This window comes from Chiloscyllium punctatum, chromosome 49 (assembly GCF_047496795.1).
Source record: "Chiloscyllium punctatum isolate Juve2018m chromosome 49, sChiPun1.3, whole genome shotgun sequence".
Classification (NCBI taxonomy): Eukaryota; Metazoa; Chordata; class Chondrichthyes; order Orectolobiformes; family Hemiscylliidae; genus Chiloscyllium; species Chiloscyllium punctatum.
In genome coordinates, this window is record NC_092787.1 from 56,772,315 (window position 1) to 56,784,381 (window position 12,067).

The following is a 12,067-nucleotide window of genomic DNA, read 5'->3' on the forward strand; positions in this document are numbered from 1 at the left end:
ATACATAGCGACTGCAAAAACCTGCTCCTGAGAGTAGCTATTATGTGAAGATATTCCATTCCTTTATTATTTGTTAAACGTTCATGCATGTATCTTTGAGTACTATTTATAACTCTTGATGTCCTTTATAATTAGAGCAAAGTATTATGCCAGCACAGTTCGAGCTTCCAATTAACAAGCAATAACTATGTTAAATACATTCTTGCATGCAGTAAAATTGTCAGTACAACAATAAGATTGTATATTCCTCATAAAGGAGAAGCCACAAGAATTTTATCCAGGACTTTTCTTTGCAGAAGTTACACAAAGTACCATATAATCCAGCTGAGCAATACAGGCACATTGTTAATTTAATTGTACAGTGTTAAGTGAAGCTAGATATCACCTCCAAAGTTATCATTAAAAGCACATGCTAAAGAATTTGCAGAATCATGAAGTTAATCCCTAACAGTCTTAAACATTATGGCAATGGGGTTATTGTCAAGGGGTTTGAGTAAAGGATATGGATTTTTTCTAGTAGTGTGGTTATTTCTTAAACTGAAGTTTCATATCACAATACAAATTACCTGGTCCCAGTAGACAATAGCAGGGCAATCTAGAGAAATGTGACTTTATTAACTAAGTGACAAGCATCATCTGAGTTTTAGGCTGTGTCATTTGATTCTGAGCTAATCTGTACTCTTTTGTTGTGTTGCTTTAAAAGTGCTGAAGTTTTATTTCCAAAACAATCCCTATAGAGGCAGAACCCGAAGTGGGCAACCTAGTGGTTTCAGGCATTACCTCAAACAGCTTCAGCCTCTCTTGGACGGGAAAGGACAAGGCATTTGAAAGCTTTGTCATAGAACTTATAGATTCTGACAGGTTCACAGAGCCACTGGAATACACAGCACCGGGCAACGTGCAAACCACCCAACTCTCCAACCTCATAGCTGGCACTAATTATGTGATTTATTTCTATGGAATTGTCAATGGCCGACGTACAATTCCTGCAACTACTGTTGTATTGACAGGTATTTGCTATTTTATAAAATAATTTATTCTCTCAAATTTCATATAACAATGTCATACAAAGGCTTGTCAAAATTTGGCACTTTTTCGACTCGTTTTGATTGTGGCATTTATTTTCCAATGATATTTTTCATTGCAACAACAAACCCAAAACCCTCTGATTGCTCTAATACTTTACAAAGTCCTCACATCATTTACAGTTTGCCATTTGGGACCTTTGCAATGATCTGTGACTTGCTATAAAAGCTTAGAAGTAACTGGACCATGGCTTCTCACAGCACACCCCATTAGCTAGGACATTTCCCTCCTTCTTCAATGTAATTAAAATTTAGTTTTATTCATTGGTGAAACGTAGGCATCACTGGCCAGCATTTATTGCCCACCTCTAATTGCCTTTGAGAAGGTGGCGATGACCTGTCTTTTTGAACCATTCACCACATTTTGCTGACAGTACAAGCTGGTAATATAGTGTTAAGGTCACTGAGGCATCTATGAACATCAGAACTGACTGTCTTCAGAGGAACCTTGATTATCTGGCATTTGATTATCCAAATATTGGATTATTTGGCAAGATCGTAATGTCCCGATGCTTGGCTAAACTATGTTATACAGCATTCGATTTTCTGGAATTTGATTAACTGAACAAAATACTCCCCGACTGTGTCTTTCGGATAATTGAGGTTCCTCTGTATATCATGAAGCAATGAGACTGAGGAAGAAACAAGAGAGGTAGAGAAGGAATTGGGTGAAGTAGACTGAAATTTGGTACAGGACAAGAAATAAAGAGAGGGATAGGTACATTGGATTAAGTGAGGACAGAAAGGAAAAAAAAAGTAAATGAGCACACCCTCTGGGCTGGATATTTGGACTCAAGTGTTACGAGGAGAAGGCAAGAGATTGTGTTTGAGAAACCTATCAGCCATAATCAAATGGCGGAGCTGATTAGGTGGGCTGAATGGCCTTCTTCTGCTCCTGTAGCTTATGGTCTAATGAACTGTTTTTACAGGAGCATATATCTGATCCAAATGTTCTGATGACCACCCCCCCCCAACCCCCCACAGTAGACACCCCTTAATCAACTGCCACGCAACTCCACATTCATGTTGCTTACCTACACTTTCAGAACATTCATTAAAGTGGATGGCTGTGGTGCTGGGCATTTAGATCTCACAACACAGCAGACTGACTGCTGCAAAAGTTTCTGTCATCTGACTTGCCCTAGCTAACCTGCACTAGTGGGCAACTATGTTGACTCCACATTTCTGAAGGACTCAGGATCCAAATTTTCAGCTCATGTTGTGGAGCTCAGTTCTACTGTCAAACAGAGTGGCATTTTTACAGAATATTGTGACCATTATTTAAAAAAGCCTTACATAGTTAAGGAACAGCCCTCACATAAGTAATACACAAGTCATAAATGCATTTATTGTAATGCACGACTAAAATTTTCAATGGAAAATTTAAGCACAAGATGCCAGTTTCACATGGCAAACATCAGAGCAGTCAAGACAATGTAATTTGTGTGATTTACAATCTGTTGCTTCCTCACATCAAACTGGTCAGCAATTTCCACATTAATAATGGCAGCACATTAACTTATCATTTTCCCAGCAAATTATGGCCCATAATCTTCCACTTTGAATAAAATATTAGAAATGCTTTTATGCCTGAAGGGTTTCTTACAGTAAGCATGGAGTAGCATGTTCAGCATATTGGGTGCAATTTGCATCAGAGCTTGTCATCCCTTTGTGTGGGGTTATGTATCAATAATAGTGTGTCTGTGTAACTGTTTTGTCTATGTTAAAACACAATTGCATTTATGTATAATATTATAGCATTCATATTTACTAAGGAGTAATACTAAGTACTCTTTCATATGACTTTGCTGTAGAAGGCTTTTACATGCCTGTGTTATGTGGAATGGCTCCTTTACTTGATATGGAAACCATTTCAGCTTCCATTCTGCTCTTGACCTCCAAAAGATCTGTGATGAAAATGTGGGCTATCGGCTGTGTTTTGGTAGCTTCTGGCTTAAGTTCTGCTGAGCAAAGGAAGTTTTTTTCTTAGTTTTCCTTTCCAGCTTGGATTAATAACTGTGAACAGATGAAATGCCAGGATTTTTCACATATGTGACTAACTCTGCCCAGCTGTTCTGATGAGTGCCAAAGTCATACAGTAAAGCCAGTATAAGTCTCACAGAATGATAACACAAGCGTGGAAACAAATTAATACAGACATGGGTGGAAAGTAACAGTACTTGGCATTTTTAAGAAAAGACTTGAATGCATTCCTTGGACCTAAGAAATTCAATACCAATTACAGGCTACTTACTATTTGGCATTAAAAACAGTTACTATTGAACATTTTAAATATATTTCATTCAGCAATATTTACATTGAAATAGAAGAATAAGTAGGCCTTTCAGCCCCTGAAGCCTTCTCTGTCATCTTTCAAGATAAGATTGTGACCACAACTTTCCTGTCTATCCCCTTCTACTCCCTTCTCAGTCACGAATCTACCTAGCTCTACCTTTAGAAGTATTTAATGATGCTGCTCTCTGGGGAACAGAATTCTACAGACTCACAATCCTCTGAGAGGGAAACGATTCTTCCCAATTCAGTCTGAAATCGGAAAAGCCTTATTTTTAAGCTGTGTCACTTAGTTCCAGTTTTTTAAACAAGGAGAAATATCCTCTCAGCCCGTCAGATCCTATACCTTTTAATAAAATCGCCAGTCTCTCCAACCTTGCCCTACAAGACAATCTTTACATCCCAGGGATCAGCCAGGTAAACTTCTCCTGCATTGCTTCTCCTGCGATTTTGTTCTTTATTGAATGAGGAGACCAAACCTACACATAGTACACCAGATATCTCCTTTCCAACCCCCTACACAGCTCTAGCAAAACTTTACTACTTTTATAAAATATTCCCTTTGTATTAAATGGCAACATTTCATTTGTCATCCTAATCATTTGCTGTATCTGCTTACTGATCTTTTGTGATCCACACACCAGGACATCCAGATCTCTGTATCGCATAATTCTGCAAACTCACTCCATTCTTATGTTGTGCTGCATTTGCATTCTTCTTACCAAGTTGGATAAAATCATTCCTTACTCATATTGTACATCATGTACCAAACTGTCATTCACTCATTTAATCTTTGTCCCTTTGCAGACTGTTTACGTTAGGGTTTCCTCAAGAGGGATTGGGATGCTACTTGGTGTCATAAATTTGAAGTTATAGGGTTACAAGCTCCAAGGCAACAATGGCTGGCTTTGATTCTGACTGAACATACATTCTGGAACAAGTAACAGCTGTACTCCCCTCTATTAGACAGGCCTCCACTTTCACAGGAACCCATCAACTTGCCCCCACTCTCACAGGTTCCCTCACCCACACATGGGGGAATCAGTAGCTGCTGTTTGAGACCATTGATAGCTGACAAAGAGATGATTATGTAGCAGCCCATGTGATGGCACGGCATCCTTTGTGGGGATTGGGGAAAGGACAAAGGAGAAGGTGCTCAGGCCCTAAAATTATTGAACCCAATATTGACCCCTGAAGGCTGCAGAGTCCCAAGCATCTCATTTTCCACTTGGAGACTTTACAGCCTTCAGGATTCAATATCGAGTTCAGTAATTTTAGGGTCTGAGCGCCTTCTTCCATGTCTTTTCCTCAATCCCCAAACACTTGGCCTTGTCAACACATGGGCCACTACCATAACAATCACATGATAAGCTACTAATGGTCCTCATTAGCAATTACTCATTCTCCCAGACTGACATTTACCCATTCCTTTTTCTATCCAACTGTTTTTCTCTCTCTCTCTGGGCTCCATTTCTTCCTATCATTTTCTCCTCCTACTTACCCTGGCTCCACCTTCTGTATAAACACTAACCTTGTCATAGCTACAATCAGTTTTGAAGAAGGGACACTGGACCCGAAACATTAACTCTGCTTTCTCTCCAATGATGCAGCCAGACCAGCTAAGGTTTCCCAGCAACTTCTGTTTCTGTTTCTGATTTCTAGCATCGGTAGGTGCTGGGTTTTTTCTGCACTCACAGATGTTACTTTGAGGAGTTGCAGCAATTTCAAGTCTGGAAATGTGTGACAGTGGGAAGATGTTTGCCTTATGTCTTCTCCATAATTTGTCAGACCTACCTTTGTATCATCAGCAAATTTGGCAGCCCCGGTTCCTTCGTCCAAGTAATTGATGTTGATTTTGATTGGTTAAGATCCAGCCTTGGTTCCTGGGGAATACCACTCATTTTATACTGCCAAATCAAAAATGAACCATTTATATCTACCCTCTGCTTCTTGCTGGCCTTCCAACCCTCTATCACATGCTAATATGTTACACCCTATTCCATTAGCTGTTAGATTGTTTAATAACCTTTAATGTAGCCCATAGTTAAATACCTTACGGAAATTCAAGTATAACACTTCATTGAGCTTGTTTGGTATTTTCTCAAAGGAACATGATTTCAAACCAAGATTATTCAGTGGAATTGACTAATTAAATGACACCAGCGCTGTACAATTAGAAAATCAGAACTCCAGATTTGTTCAATTGATGCACTCATCTACTAGCTACTTCGAAAGCAGTGATGATCACAAATGTGTTAAATGATAAGGCCAGTACAATGCATGAATATTGTCTTCTTACAGTTATTTGCATTATTAATAATCTTGTTTCATTGATTGACCATGAGCTTTGTTTGTAGAAATGCAGCTTTATTTTGCATTAATTGCATCCCAATTTATAGCTACAGAAACATGCTCTTTTTTGGTTTGTGTTGCTAAAGGTAGTGATTTGTGGCAGGCTGATGTCTTTTTAGTGTGTTGAAGATTGCTGAGGGCAATAAAAGATAATTAGCTTAACATGAATTTCTGTCATGGAAAGTGCTCAGAGAGGCTTTTGTATTTTCTTCTTACATTTTTAAGTTGAGTTCATGACCCTTTTTTGATGCAACAAATCCAAATCTAATGTGTGCATAACAGGGAAGGAGAGAAACTGCAAATGCTGCAACTCAGAAAAGTGCAGACCAGTGGGTCAGCATCTGAAAGAGACTCAATATCACGTTCAATAATTTCAGAGTCTGAACTCTCCCATGTCCTAGCCCCCAACCCCACACACCAGGCCTTTATATTACATAGTCTACCATTACACACTGCCTATTGTTAGCCACTAACTGTCTCCATTTACCACTATTCACTCTCCGAGCCAGATCTTTATCAACTCTTTTGTCTGTCCAGCTGTTCTTCTCTCTCTTTGGACACTATTTCCAACTAATGTTTACTCCTATCCCCCTTCCTCCATCCTATCTTCTGCATATGAACCGGCATTTTCCTAGCTACCATCAGTTCTGAGGAAGGGTCACCGGACCCAAAACGTTAACTCTGATTGCTCTTCACAGATGCTGCCAGCCAGACCTGCTGAGCTTTTCCAGCAACTTGTTTTTTTTCCCGAAAGAGAAAGATGTTTAACGTTTTGAAAGTACAGGTAGCCCCCCCACTCCCCCCAACCCCCTTTATCCGAAAATGGAGGGTTTCCAGAAAACCTTTCGTAAGTCAAAAATGCTGTAAAGTGAACGTGCATGATTTATATAGGAAAAACTATTGACGTTTCTCATAAAAGCAAAAATACTCTTCGGATTCATGAAAATAGGTACTAATGCAAGTCTTTTGTAAAAGCCTACCTGTAACTCTTCATCAGAATGTTTTACATCCTCTAATGTTAAGGTCAAGCAGCAGACGTTGCTCTGCTTGCAGAGATACCTATAGATTCTAGCTCAGACCATGACATTTGTTCATCCCAAGTGCTGGTAAAGTTAAGTAGAATAAGTCTGGTGTTTAGTATGCTCTACATATTTTTAAGTCCCAAGCCGTAACAAATATCCATCCTCTGTTTTGAGATACTTATTCTGTAATGGTAAGGTAAATACAAAGATAATTTACAATTTCTGTTGAGAGTGTATTCAAATTCTAGGAGAAAATGAGGACTGCAAATGCAGGAGATCAGAGTCAACAGTGTGGTGCTGGAAAAGCACAGCAGGTCAGGCAGCATCCAAGGAATAGGAGAATCGACTTTTCAGGCCTAAGCTCTTCATCAGGAGTGAGTTCATTCCTGATGAAGGGCTTATGCCCAAAACATCAATTCTCCTGCTACTTGGATGCTGCCTGACCTGCTGTGCTTTTCCAGCACCACACTCTCAACACTGTATTCAAATTCAGAATGAAGAGGGTATATGTTTGTACATTTGGAAAAATAGCGAGTTTGTAGTTTATGTTATGCATATTATGAAACATCAAATAAAATATCCTCCAAAAACTAAAGCTAAAATGTTTTAAAAATCAGTTGCTAAACACTTAATAAAGATTTTGAGCTCTGATACCTATGAATTAGTATGTAACAAAGAACTGCAGGTGCTGGAAATCTGCAACAAGAACAGATGTTATTGGAGGAACACAACAGGACTGGCAGAACCTAAGGAGAGAAAGCAAAGTTAACATTTCAAGTCCAGCTCTGAAGAAGGGTCATTAGTCTCAAAACATCAACTTTGAATTAATATTTGGCTCCAGGATTTCAAAGTGGATTGGAGAATCCCAGAAAAACAGTGAAAATCTGCTAAAGAAAGAAAGCCCTCGAGGGAATGAGTTCACGACTCAGAACTTTCTGAAGTATTTTACCCATTGAATAGTATTTTGTGGTTGCTTAGCTACTAAATGTGTGTTAGTTAGAAACAGAGAGCAGATAAATTACGCTTCACTGAAAAATCATTTTTATTCACTGAGGAATCATTTTTAAACAGATTTTTGAGTTTCTGCAAAGCAGCTAATTCAGTTTTATTGCCTTAGCAATGCAGGCAGCCTTTTTTTAACTACATAGCTCAGGAGCTGGCAAATAAATGAATAATTCCATTCACCACCAGCACATACTTTATAGTTTTCTTTTCAGTTTAATCATTTCCTTCTGTTTGTTACAGAAGAGATGACACGATGTTTTGCCTTTCTGACAATCATTCAGTTGAGCATCTACTCAGACTAAACTTCTCACCATTATTGGTTATCAAATACCATAACAAAGTGCTTTGCTTTGTACATTTCCTTAACTATTGAAAATTTTTCAAGAGGTAATATCTTCACGAAAGTGCGTTTATTGTTGCTGATTGATTTGCCTGCATGTATTTGTGTAAAATATTATAATAAGCTCCATCTTGAATTCGTAAATCTGAATTTACCAAATCAACAATGTTTGCTCTGAAATGCGCTTTTGACATGACAAGTATGACTGAAATAAATATTTCGATGACTCTTCCTTCCTTTAGAAGAAGAAGCTGAACTTGAGAACCTAGTTGTTTCAGGTATTACCTCAGAAGGCTTCACACTCTCTTGGACAGCAGAAGAAGAGGCATTTGATTATTTTATCATAGATGTTAGAGATTTTGACAGCTCGCTTGATCCAATACAGCAAGTTCTATCAGGGAAAACACGAACTGCTGACATCTCAGGTCTAGTAGAAGGCACTGGATACCAAATTAATGTTACTGGCGTAATTCAAGGCTGGCACACACAACCTCTCACTGCTCTCACTACTACAGGTATTGCAGAAAGCAAAATAAGGCACTTGCTTTCATGATTTATTTATACCATGGCTTGGTTAAGTTTCATTTATAAAATAAAATAACACTCCATCTAGTTGCCTAACATACTAATATCTCCAAGGACCCTGTTCTTTCTGTAGCATGTTTTCTTTGCTTTTAATTTTAATAGTTATCACCCCTTTCTTTCCCTCAAGTCTGCCTTGAACTTTCTCCAATTCAGAGGTGCAGGATAGGCTGAGTTAGAGATTTTGGTGCTTTGTACTCAACAATAGGATGCAGAGAGCAAAAATGGACATGGACAGAACACAAAGAGGAGTACCACAGGTCAGTCCAACTTGTCAGGGTCAGTTGTACTCCAAGTTGTGCATACCATGCGATGCCAGTAGCTGCAAGACCCCCCGGCCATTACCAGGTCTCTCACTACTCACTGACCAATGAGCTCTTCATCATGCCTTCCAAATATTAGTCAGGTTTTTTTCCTAATAAAATTAACACATTTCAAGTGTAGCCATTTGGTAGACCAGAGCTTAAGTATTGCTGAAAAACAACATATTTTATCAAAACTTTTCATCTTACATTCGTCAGGACAGTTCAGTCGAATACCAAGAAAGGGGACATCAACATAAAGTGTTGATTGGTTGGCAATTCTGATGGTAATGGTATTCCCATGGCAAATGCACTCGTTAATGCTGGTTGACAGATAATTGCCAAGCTTTGTTTGTTTTCCCCTTGAATCGGTATTCCTGTGAATTGCCCTCTTGAGTGCAAGATAGCAAGCTTCAACAAAATCTGGTCTTTCACAGCAATATTATAAATATTTGTTTATTTTTTAAAATCCCAGTTACCCTAGTTTTATATGTGGTTTCAGATCACACTGCAATTTGAAACCTAAGTGATATGATTCGCTTCTGACTTTAATACTATCGTACAATCAGACAGGGCTGACGTTCCCAGTTATTAGGGGAGATTTTCAAAGACTTGTGTAACTGCACTGGAAAATTTAATCACCATCCATGTCATAAAATTAGATGGAAAGAAGAACATGCTTTTCAGACTGATTCAGAGTGAAAATTCAGGAAATCTTTTCCACTACTAAATCAATGATCTAATGGATCAATTAGTGAATAATTGTACTTTGTAGAACAATAATTATACTGGGAGAAAGTGAAGACTGCAGATGCTAGAGATCAGAGTCGAGAGGTGTGGCGCTGGAAAAGTACAGCAGGTCAGACAGCATCCGAGGAGCAGGAGAATTGACATTTCGGGCATAAGCCCTTCATCAGGAATGATTACAAATAACTGTAGTCTTCAATTTTATCTACTCAATCACTTCAATGCCATTGACTTTCTGCAGTTGAATGAACAACTTCCACACTACGGTAATACACTCAAGCAATGGCGGAAAGTCTGCTGTTATGAATATATTATTCTGTTATTCTGAACTTATTATTTCTTTATTTTTCAATATTTTCCTAAGAATTTGTACTTAACAATCCATACCCTAGGTACCTTTGTTCCTAAGATGGCACCTTAAATGGCGACTTGTAAACTTTTCATTGTACTCATTTGAGTGCACATGACAATAAGACGAATTCTAATTCATGATTTTTAGTCACCAATTAGTCCACTCCAGATAAATCACCTTGCACTCAGAGTGCGCATGCTTTGTCTTTATGAAAATTGAATAGGCTAAAAGGTCTGCAGGCTTTTCACAATCTCCTACTGAAATTATTGTTGGAGATCAAGAGACCACAAGGGAAACAGTATTGGCAGTCATTTTTAACTATTTCAGTGGAAATTCTACAGAAGAACTCTAAGGTTATTCCAGGCTCTAGAACAAAGATGCCCAGAGGTGAACCAAGTGCTGGATCCTCTAAAGCCAAAATCTTAGTTGAGAGACTTAATGAAAAGAACAATGAAAGAGTTATGGTGCAAATGTTTTTATTATATAGTGCAGTTAATTCAAATGATTTGAAAACTTCACATTTAACAGAAACTACTGATGTCAATGAGGCAAATGAGTCTATTAAAGATAAGGGAAGAGATAAAAGTTGTTCATCAATATAGCAAAAGCTTATACTAAATCGACAGAAAGGTATAAGCCATTGTCACGGAAAATATTGTTGCAATTTTTAATTTCAAGCCAAATAAAAACAGCAATGAGAGTAGAAAAGAATCATCAAAAAAGTGTGTCAACTATCATTCCCTCAACACCAGTAGAAAGAACATTAATGAAAAAATCATCAACAGTTTGCCACCAGCCTGTATTGTGTAGCTGGTTTACTCCAGTTCTATCCACTATAAAAATTAAAATCAGATCAGAAAGGAATCTGGGATGGTTTTACAATGATCAAACAATAGGGTAAATTTTGAACTTGTGTGGAAGTATGAAACAGAAGACAGCATAGCAGTAACATTTTCATTTCTTTAATTTAAGACCCCAGTTGCTAAAAGATTAAACCACAAAATTCTCAACTAAATCAAAGGACAGTTTACTAATAAACAGGCTGTACCTTAAATAGTTAAGTTTGTTAAAGATATTCAAAGTACAATGAAAAGAAGGCAACTCCAGAGAGCTAAGGAGAATCTAAATCATAGAACCTCATGGCACAGAAGAAGCTATTTGTCCCAGCATACTTGTATTGTGGAAGAACTGTAGGAAGACATTAATGAGAAGTGAAAGTAACAGACTTAATTAAAATGACCTTTCTTCAGTCTTCTTGCTAGATACTTACGAGAGATGAAAAGGAATAGCATGCAACACCCACTGTCCTGTAAAATCATACTTTTGCATGTGGTTATGGAAATGCATGATTTGCTATGTACTCCTTCTCTTCTACGAAACTGCCAATAATTTAGTAACCTCTTTCTTCATGCAGCATTCAATGATAACTGTCTGTGGCAGGTTTAATCGATTGGGATTGCTCAGGGTGTGACAAACTTCCAGTTGTTACTTTATGATTAAGCAGTAGAACAGAATTGTATGTTCACCCTTCAGAATTTTCCCCTAGCCTCCAACTGAAATCAGTTTGAGAGTTTTAAATTTTGGTTCGACTTGCCACAGTTCCAAACCAGAATCATGTTGATGGAATTATCCTCACACAAAGCTCAAGCTAACTCTGTTAATGTCAGGTTAAGCACCTTGCATAAACACTGCAGTATTTTTCTATTTGCATATATAGGTCTTGTACTATCATGAAGAAATACTTGTATTTCTTCCCCCCCCCCACCACAGATCTCCTAAATAAAGTGACTCATATTGTCATACAATCTCCTGAGTCCATACAGTGTTTTACCATGACCGTTCGTCATGTGTTCACTGAAGTGTTAGCTGGCTGACTTTGGGAGATACTGAATGCAAGTCCAATCATTGATGTTCACAAGTCCACTTCCACCAGAGGGAAATACAATGGGAGCTCTGGCTGATTATTTTGTTTATCTCTTCCTAGTCTC

At 38.1% G+C, this 12,067-nt stretch overlaps 1 protein-coding gene across 23 annotated transcripts in view; it reads left to right on the forward strand.

Annotated features, from left to right (window-relative positions):
* tncb (tenascin Cb) overlaps window positions 1-12,067 on the forward strand; it is a 366,196-nt gene that overhangs the window by 326,061 nt on the left and 28,068 nt on the right. For 19 of the 23 annotated variants that reach the window (XM_072565497.1, XM_072565496.1, XM_072565492.1 and 16 more), the window contains 2 exons: window positions 738-1,010; window positions 8,339-8,611. The exons of 3 other annotated variants lie outside the window; for them this stretch is intronic. In XM_072565497.1, coding sequence (XP_072421598.1) covers window positions 738-1,010; window positions 8,339-8,611 — 546 coding nt within the window. The remainder of the gene's footprint in view (window positions 1-737; window positions 1,011-8,338; window positions 8,612-12,067) is intronic. One more of the 23 variants, XM_072565506.1, reaches the window with a different exon arrangement.